The following is a 9,387-nucleotide window of genomic DNA, read 5'->3' as shown; positions in this document are numbered from 1 at the left end:
ATGTATCATCTGATCTTGGGAGTCCACTAAATGGTCAAACTTCTATTAGTTCTCATCATAGTTCAGTGACATCCCAAAAGCATGTTGTCTCATCATCATTCATCGTTCTTCCCCATCTTTAGCACTTGACAACTTAAATGAAAATCCTAGGACCAAGACTGGCAGCAGTTACTACGAGCATTTGAATCAGCACGTTCAAATAAACGCTGATACAAGTAGAACTATAACTACTGATGCTCAATTAAACCGCAATGAATGCACTTCTCATGGTTATCCTTGCAACACAGCATCTCCAGATAATAATCACTATGTGGGAACGAATCCTGGCACTGCAAACAAGGATGGTTCTGAAATCAACGACAAACTTCATAAGGGATGTGAGGAAGCTGAAAATTATCACGTGGAAAGCATAAGTGATAAATTTTACTGTAGTTCTGTTAATGATAAACATGCAAATGAAATTTCTAATTTGTATAAGCTCTGCCATGTGACAGATGAAAATTCTGGAACTGAAGGTGTCAAAGATCAAACCCCATTGAGTACAAGTGCATATACTTTAGATGGGACAAATATTGTTTTGAAAGACAATAGTCTGAAAAGTGAAAGATTAAAGCACGTAAAGTCTGTAAGGTCACCTACAGACTCAACATTGAGTACTGGATCACCTGGCAGTAATCATCATGATGAAGTAAAGGATGCTGGCATGGTTGGAGATGTGCAAAATAATGGAGGGAATATCAGAGTCAGTGACAAAAAAGATGCCAAGGTTTATCCAAAGGAAGTAAGGAGTTCAATTTCAGACCGCAAAATCAATCTTTTGGAAAGCAAGATAAAGATGCTTGAAGGAGAGTTAAGAGAAGCTGCAACTATAGAGGTTGCTCTATATTCTGTAGTTGTTGAGCACGGAAGCTCCATGAGTAAGATATATGCCCCAGCTCGGCGCCTTTCTAGGCTCTATCTTCATGCTTGTAAAGAAAATCTTCGATCAAGAAGGGCTGGAGCTGCTAAAAGTGCTGTTTTCTGGACTAGTACTATTGCAAAAGCGTGTGGAAATGATGTCCCAAGGTACGCCTGAGCTAAACATTTTCTATGCATATAATTTTAAGCGCTTTCCCACCAACCTGTTGAAATGTAACAATGAGATTTGGTGGGCAGGAACGAAGGCTAAGAACCGATCATCATCAACCTCTTTCTATTTATAATATTAATGAATATAATCATAAACACAGAAATCAGAAGATAAACTATCATCAATAGCTACTTTTCTGGATAATCATGAGGAATGATTATATAATATCATTTATCCTTTGACACATCATATAATCAATTAAGTTACATTTTTATTTGCTTTGTAGTTCAAGCCTGAAAACTAATTGCATGGTCGTAAAAGGTTAGGGGTCAGTGAAAATAATATTGCCTTTGATCAGTTAATTGAGAAAACAAGAGGCTTCTACAGCTTAAAGAATGTTTCCTTCTTTATTTTCTGAACTTGCCTAGATGGCTCTGTCAAAATACTTACAAAACGAGACTCAGCTTCATCTAAACTTTACAACTAATAGGATATAAGATCAAATGGCGAATGAAGTGAAGTAGATATCTTGCTAACGGTTCAATCTAATGAGTCAGAGAAGTTGCAAATTCTTGCTACGTGAGATGTTATTTTTTTCATCATAAGCTCTGCGAACTGATTGACCTCTGGCATCCAACTGCAGGTTGACATTTTGGTTGTCTATTCTATCGTGTTAAGAACAATTATATGCCAAACCACCAAAAATGTAATGCCTTCTGTTACTGCTGGACCTAGCGTAAAAAGGAGAATTGGGGGAGAGGGGAATGACAAATATAACTCCCTCACTGCGATGGAAGGGATCCTCTCCCAGAAACAATGAAAACACCACTGTTGAGCAAGAAGGTTTTGGTAATTGGGATGACCCCCTTGCATACATATCAGCACTGGAAAAGGTAGAAGCTTGGATCTTCTCTCGCATTGTGGAATCTATATGGTGGCTGGTAATCCCTTAACTATTTCTCCTTCTGAACAATCCTAAAGCAGCATACTAGACTGGATAAACATTAAAATTTTTTTATCAGCATCTTATCTGAATTCTACTTGGTCTATATCCAGACTATGACTCCACACATGCATCAAGTTGATGCGAAGGTCACCAAAAAGGTGTGGGCTCTTCCTCATGGAAAACCTTTGGAAGGATGTCTAGCTCATGTGATCATGAACAGGGGAAGTTTTCACAAGATATTTGGAAGAATGCCTTTAAGGAAGCCTATGAAAAGCTCTGTCCTATTCGTGCTGGAGGGCATGAGTGTGGTTGTTTGCCAGTGCTGTCTAGATTGGTCAGTCTATAATTTTTCCCCTGTTCTGTGGCGTCAAAATGTACTTCAGTTGGTCTTTCTCTTTTGGTCTATTACTGTTCCTGATTTCAAAATTCTCTTTCTATAGAATTAAATACCTGAGATTCCTGGTAACAAGTGAATCTTTAATGGGAACTTTTGGGTAAAATATCAGATTGTGATAATGGCAGTTATGAGGGTTGCCCCTTATATCTGGTCAAATCTCTGATCACCTGAATCAGGGTGGTTGACTTGCAAGGTACTTCACGCTTATGATTTGTGCAAATTGCTTGAGCACAAGGCTCCTGAACTGCAAGTGTTTGTTTTAGATTTAAAATATAAAAAAATCAATTGATCTTTTTCTTCTAATATGTAGTTAAGTTTGTTTTGGCTGATAAAAACTCTTCCTTGCCTCTATCATGACATCAAAATGCTGTTCTTTTACTAAATCTAGATAATGGAGCAATGCGTGGCAAGATTAGATGTGGCTATGTTCAATGCTATTCTTCGTGAATCTGCTGATGAAATCCCAACTGATCCTGTATCCGATCCAATCAGTGATCCTAAGGTTCTTCCTATTCTCCCTGGAAAATCAAGCTTCGGAGCTGGTGTGCAGCTAAAAACTGCGGTATATTTCTCCTACACCTGAAAACTACAATATCAGGCCATCCACCTATGGCTTCATTTAAGCCTAAAAACATGGGTTGATTCATGTATTTCTTTCTGCGGATAACTCTATTTGTTTTGAACGGGGCTCTAATAATGGACCAACAGTATAGCTTTGAGAGGGCTGCCCATAAAATAGTCTACTATGTTAAAGTTGTATTGAATCAGACTCTATATAATGTTGAAAGTGTATTGAATCAAGTTCTGACTTGTGGGCTGCACTTCCCAGATTGGGAACTGGTCTAGATGGCTTACTGACCTATTTGGCATTGATGATGATGACTCGCTTCAAGACAACGATGACCCTGACTTAACTAATAATGATGGGAGCCAGAATGCATCTTGCAAGTCCTTCCATCTTCTTAATGCACTAAGTGAACTCTTGATGCTTCCTAAGGATATGCTGCTGGGTGCATCTGTCAGGAAAGAGGTTTGGCCATGAACTTGAGATGTTTCTATTTTTCCTCATTCACTTAATTGCCAAAAAGTTTTTTTCCTCAGCCATGGTAGTCATGGTTGAAACGGATTTTGTTTGTGAAGGTATGCCCTATGTTTAGCGCACCAGTAATCAAGAGGATTTTAAACAATTTTGCCTCAGATGAGTTCTGCCCTGATCCAATTCCAACTGCTATTTTTGAAGCTCTAGATTCAGAGGTTAGATAACCAAATGTGCACTTATTTTCTTCACAATTCGCTTAATGTCGCGATGAATTTCCTCCTCACTGTACATCATATTTCATGAAATTTGCTTTTGGTTCATTTAAGCAGTGGCGACCCATCATAATTCCATTCCTTTCTATCATATGGTTGACTCCTTAGTCATTGGCTAGTTTGTAAGCCTGGACTGCCTGGTAGAGATGCTCAGCGTAAAAGATCTGTCCGCGTTAGATATTGATTTATTTGACATGCAATGTTCCATTAATTATGTACCAAAATTTCTGCGGAATTTGTTTGTAATCTCTGGATTTTTTTTTTTTTCTATTTTCAATTTTCTACAGGATGATCTCGAGGATGATGGAGTGCGTGTCAAAACCTCCCATGCATTGCGACCCCCACAGTCTATATAACTCCCGCTGTATCTTCCATAGCAAACATAATTGGGGAGGTCGGAAGCGAACCTAAACTGAGAAGTAGATCTTCCGTTCTAAGGAAGGCATACGCCAGCGATGATGAGCTCGATGAATTAAACTCTCCCGTGTCTTTGATATCTAACGATGGTTTCATGTCCAAAGCACATTCTAAAAACCCACTTGGAAGTCGAAAGAAATTCAAAATTCATTTGCTGTCAGATATAAACTCCTTACGGATGTATGGGCGAACAGCGAATAGTCCCGCAGAATCTGCCAAAAGATGCTACTCTCCTGCTGCTACCTTTCCGATATACCACTTGTACAAAAGAAACGGCTATCTCCCCTTAGTTGGGCAGATCAGAAATAACTTGATAACACTATGTAAATTAATAATATTTAGACAATCACTACATACAGCTTAGTACATAATACAGGGTCCTAGAACAGACGTCTGTTAGATTGAGGCCGTTTTATCCTATACGCTTGTTTCTAATTTTGTTTGAAAACAGCTGGTCCCAAAATGGAAATGTGGAATGAAAGTCTCAAATAGATTCGAATATCAGTGGTGGTATGATTTATTTCAAGCGCTGTTGAAATAAGCATAAAGAAAACGATAGCAAGTCCGACCAGAAGTTGAGCCTTTGACCTATTTGAACAAATAGGTAGCAAGCATTTGCATTTTTGATTCCTTAACAATCTAATTCTAAGCAAGCATGACACAATGGAATTGAAAAAATTAAGAACCTGATTGAGGATGCTTGGTGATATGATATCCTCCTTGGCCTCTGCCTGACTGAAAGATGTAGTGGCATCAAGTAGCCCCGGATGCCATGCCATACCTACATCAGAAGATAGCCCCGCAGATTGGATCCGTAAAGTAGTTTAAAAGGGGGCAAAAATACTGGTTCTGCCATTTTCTTGCACTAGAATTTCTGCGTGAAGTCATTCCATCCTGGAACTGGATGGGAAGTTGCGGGAAAGCAGAGCGGCACAAACCAGTTCAGATCCTTAGAACCCAAAAGCCATCGTCACATAATTATTGGATAGCAATGGAACCCAAAATTAACGAGCTGAAGGGGAATAGTGCACAGAAACGGAAAAGAAGATAACATGCTCACTTGTAAAATAATAGTGGTCATACAGGGCCGTATTCTGCCTTTCTTTACTTGAGGCAACACATCGAAGGTAAACTCTCCAGGTTGTCAAAAATTGAAAAGAAAAACGAACAAACAAAACAAAACTTCCGGAAATTATTTAAAAATTTTCCGAATAACTCTGGCTCTCATATTCACAAGTACTAGAACGCCGCAAAGGAATATGAATGCTGGGTGGGAAGATTGATGACCTATTTAGCAGTCAACTTCTGTGTAGAACTAGTAGCATTAATGTGCTTAAGATGCAATGCAGCCAGAAGCCCCTGCCAGTTTTCTCCAGGTCCACCGGCTACTTCAAAATTAATAAGTTTCTTCTGCTTACAGTAGTAATCTTCCAACATCTTGCTCTAGAAAAGACAAAAACAAGACAAATAATGAGACGCAATAACTCATAATAGAACCACATGTAATTGATATCCAAGTGTAACTTCTAAAAAGGAGGAAAAGGTTATCGTTACCTGTTCTCCAAGGTTGCCGAAATTTTCTTTACGAGAACTTCCGCAACGGGATTTTAATAGTTCATCCTGCAACTGCTCAGATGAAGCCCCGCAGCAGCTCATTCGAATATACTCCTGAGTTTTCTTCGCCGAGTTTCTTCCGAGCATTTGAAATTCACAACCAAATCAACATGAACAATTTGATCAAGAATCTCCTGTAATAGATAAGCAACTGATCATTACAAATGCAAGGAGTCAAATTATAGGTATGTCGCTTAACTCCTGGGCATGACATCAGTTACTAGAAAAATAATTCGCGCCGATAGAGAAATAATATATCATGAGTAATTATAACTTCCGAAAGCGGAAACAATTAAACTTACAGCCTGAATCCTTGTACGAGGAATTCCATCCAGGATGAAGCCAGTTTCACCTGTTGAATATCCTTCTTCGAGCCTTCTCGACAGTAACCCGAAAATTATTTCCTCGGGAACAAGCTTTCCTTCGTTCAGGGCATTCGCTATCTGGAATGGAGAAACTTGCGTAAGATACAGGAGCATGACATGTATTGGAAGGGAAAACTATTAAATCAACAGAGCTGAACCATGCCAGACGAACCTTCAAACTATAAAGCAAAATCAACACCTAAACTTGCTCGATTTTGACACGAGCTCGAGGTGTTATTATGTGTGTGTTCCTCTCTTCACAAAATAGGCGCACATAAAAGCATCAGTAACTAAACCTTATGAGAGGATGAAGGCAAAGATAGATAGATAGATAGATAGATAGATAGATTTGGAAAAGAAATATCCAGGAAATTAGCTCATCCCATTTTTCCTCGCATCAACAGTTAATTGTTCCCTCTCGAACGCTCTTGCCGCAACTTTCCGAACAACGAAAAAAAAAATGTAGCACCACGTATTCTGAATTTACAAGAGACGAAATTACCTGCTGGTAGAGAGCAGAGCGTGGGGTCAGCTCCTGCCGAAGAAGACTGCCCATAGATATATGGGGAACTTCAAGAAGCTTGGAGAGCCTCTCGGCAAACACGTGGCGTTTGGCGCCCGACTCCCCAATCATTACCCACTGAACTCCACGTTCCGGCGCCCAACCCGCCGATTCGGCCATGGTTCTAGGCCTGCACGCCTCGTACTCATCTTCGTCATCATCATAGTCGTACTGAACCGCCAAAGCCGCCGATCCGAGAGCTCGGTTGGAAAGGAATCCAAGGGCTCTGAGCGAGGGTGGTGAAACCAGTCTCCTAAGGCTGATCGCGGCCATTGGCAGCGGCGGCGATTGGCAGTAGGGCTTCTGTCCCGCACGACAAGGGAAAACGAGAAGAGCAAGCTGCGCAAGAGGGAAAGAGGACTTTCGACACGAGGCTCAAGGACGATCTCATGTCACCTAGAAGTTGGGGAAATGCCATAAAAAATCGCGTTAATTACGAAAATACTATGAGGATATGCTCATGTACTGAGGAGAGTTCGAGGGAAGCGAGCCTCGCGTGATGTGTTGCCAGCTGTCAATTCCTGGTTGGCGGTTATAAAAGCACTCCCACAGAGATGTCGGGGAGCCCAACCGGTCCGAGGACGGGGAAAAATAATAATAAAAAAAATTTCAATAATTAATTGTAAAAAATATTGGGACAATATCACTTAAGGACAACCCTAACAAGTTTATACCAACTAAGGACCTTAAAGATTCTGAAATTTCATGCAGTCCTTGATCATTAACTTATATTAATTTCTTACACAATGGCAGAATTGCCCCTAAAATTTATAGTAAAAAAGTCACCCCACATTATCACCAATGCTGGTCGTTAGAGACCCTGCTGGCAATGAGGTTGCTAAAGCTCTTATCACTGACAAAGTTACCAACAGCCGATCATCGAAGCTTCAACACTAGTGACACTTTCATTCAAAGATGGTAAAAGTGGTTAAGGAATTTGATTCCATGACTCCTTGGTTAATTTCTTCACTTCTATACTTTTAAAAATTATTAAATTTAAATTTTTTGATTTAATTTAACAATCCAAATTTATTCTAATTTCTTCGCTTCTTTGCAAAAGAGCAAATCCAACCCCAAAACAGAAGGAGTGGAAGTAATACTACCAGCGATCATGTGCGAAGCTTGTTTGAGGTGTCTAATGGTGTTGGAAGTTTATTACTTAAGGAACTGACACGTGTATCTCGATATATTAACATTTTTAAGGTGGCTCTTGACAAAACTCTGTCACTTATAAAGCAAAGAATCACTAAATTCAATTGGGAGAATGATAGAGAAATCTCAAAAGGATTGATTAATTCAACTTAAATCTCAAATGCTAAATTTCATGAATTTGAAAGTTCAGTTCTCAATTTTATAACTTTTTTATAATGAATTTACATTTATATTTCAAATTTTAACAGAAAAAGAAATTTATTTATTCTTCAAGCATATTAAAATTTTAAAAATAAATTATAAATTCATTATAATGAAGTGGTTACGAGTCAAGCTTATAAATTCTTAGAGTTTAAAGCTTGGGACATGAGTTAAATTAATTAGTCATTTTGGAACATCTCTATCATTCTCGCAATTCAATTTGTATGGCAACAAGTGAAGGACCAATTAATTTTGATTTACTTTTCTTTAAAGAGTTCCCTCATTGTCATTAGTCACTGGAGCTCTAGCGACAATCACTAGATCAGCAAAGGAGATATATTTTTTTTTAAGGTAGTGTAACATCCCAATTTAAATTTTAATAGTTAATTTAGGTTAATAAAATTAAAAAAAAAAATATTTAGAGGTAAGAAAATTAGTAAGAGATGATTATTAAATCTAACTTAGGATATAATTCTAAAAAATTAAAAAAATAAAAAAATAATTAAAAATAAATAATAAAAAAATATTATTAAATTATTATTATAATAAAAAAAGGGAAAACGTATCAAAAAAAAAGGGGAAAGAAGAAGAAGAACATATTGCTTTCGGCGCCGCGTCATGATTACATTAAAATAATAAAAAAAAGGAGAGAGAGAGAGAGGAAGAAGAAATAATATAAAAAAAGATGTGGGACCCACTGAATTTTTATAAAACTCACCCGTTTCCTTTCATTTCTTCAATTCTTTTCCTGTGCGCGAGTTGAGGCAGAGAAAAGCGAGTCGCGGTGCGAAATATCTAAATTTTTAAGGTAAGAGTTTTTAATAGGATATTTAGGGTTTGATTTTAAGCTTTTCAAGACTAAGTAAGTGTTCTAAAAATTTTTTTAGTCATCCTTCTTCTTTGATTCTGAGTTTGTAGTGGTAGAAAATTTAAGATCTGGAAGAGGGATGAATTTATGTTGAATAAATATGATTTTTGAGGTTGTCAGTAGTATAATACATGTTCTAGAGTATAAATTTATTGATGATCTTTGAATCTGTGGCTTATGGATCAAATTCTAAACTAGATCTGAAAATATATGTTGATTTATTGAGGTTTAGATGATTATTTGGGATGAGAAATGAATTATTATGGTTATAGGATTATAATTCTAAGCTAGAGACTCAATTTTTAATTTTTGGGTATTTTAGGTACGAATTTATGAAATAAAAAGAAAAATTTGACAATAGAAATTAGTTTAGAAGTTGATTTTTAGATTATCAATGTTTATTGATAATTAAAAGAGGAGTTAAAAATTTTACTTAATAGTATTGACTCTTAGATTTGTATTAAGATTGAGATTAGAAATTATGT

At 37.5% G+C, this 9,387-nt stretch overlaps 1 protein-coding gene and 1 pseudogene across 1 annotated transcript; one reads left to right on the top strand and one right to left on the bottom strand.

Moving 5' to 3' along the window:
* The first annotated feature begins 61 nt into the window (after positions 1-61).
* Positions 62-4,560, top strand: LOC129301603 (uncharacterized; annotated as a pseudogene).
* A 618-nt stretch (positions 4,561-5,178) lies between these two features.
* On the bottom strand, positions 5,179-7,084 carry LOC129301602 (probable adenylate kinase 7, mitochondrial). The gene is made up of 5 exons (XM_054940160.1): positions 6,622-7,084; positions 6,057-6,197; positions 5,807-5,888; positions 5,695-5,720; positions 5,179-5,583 (listed from the first exon to the last, which is right to left on the bottom strand). The coding sequence occupies exons 1-5, from the start codon at positions 6,952-6,954 to the stop codon at positions 5,428-5,430; spliced, it is 738 nt and encodes a 245-aa protein (XP_054796135.1). The 5' UTR covers positions 6,955-7,084; the 3' UTR covers positions 5,179-5,427.
* Between the last annotated feature and the right edge of the window lie 2,303 nt (positions 7,085-9,387).

Source organism: Prosopis cineraria, unplaced genomic scaffold (genome assembly GCF_029017545.1).
Source record: "Prosopis cineraria cultivar Desert tree isolate PC_DT_omini unplaced genomic scaffold, ASM2901754v1 PC2253, whole genome shotgun sequence".
In the NCBI taxonomy this organism is placed as follows: Eukaryota; Viridiplantae; Streptophyta; class Magnoliopsida; order Fabales; family Fabaceae; genus Prosopis; species Prosopis cineraria.
The sequence above is the reverse complement of the archived record's forward strand: the minus strand, read 5'-3'. Positions and strand labels throughout refer to the sequence as shown.

What these genes read in the sequence shown, in the direction of transcription:
- LOC129301602 (XM_054940160.1), bottom strand. Translation starts at nt 6,954, where the DNA reads ATGGCCGCGATCAGCCTTAGGAGACTGGTTTCACCACCCTCGCTCAGA. An exon ending in GCTCTGCTCTCTACCAGCAG is followed by an intron (nt 6,198 to 6,621) that starts GTAATTTCGTCT and finishes TCTCCATTCCAG; the next exon opens with ATAGCGAATGCCCTGAACGA. An exon ending in TCGGCAACCTTGGAGAACAG is followed by an intron (nt 5,584 to 5,694) that starts GTAACGATAACC and finishes TGTCTTTTCTAG; the next exon opens with AGCAAGATGTTGGAAGATTA.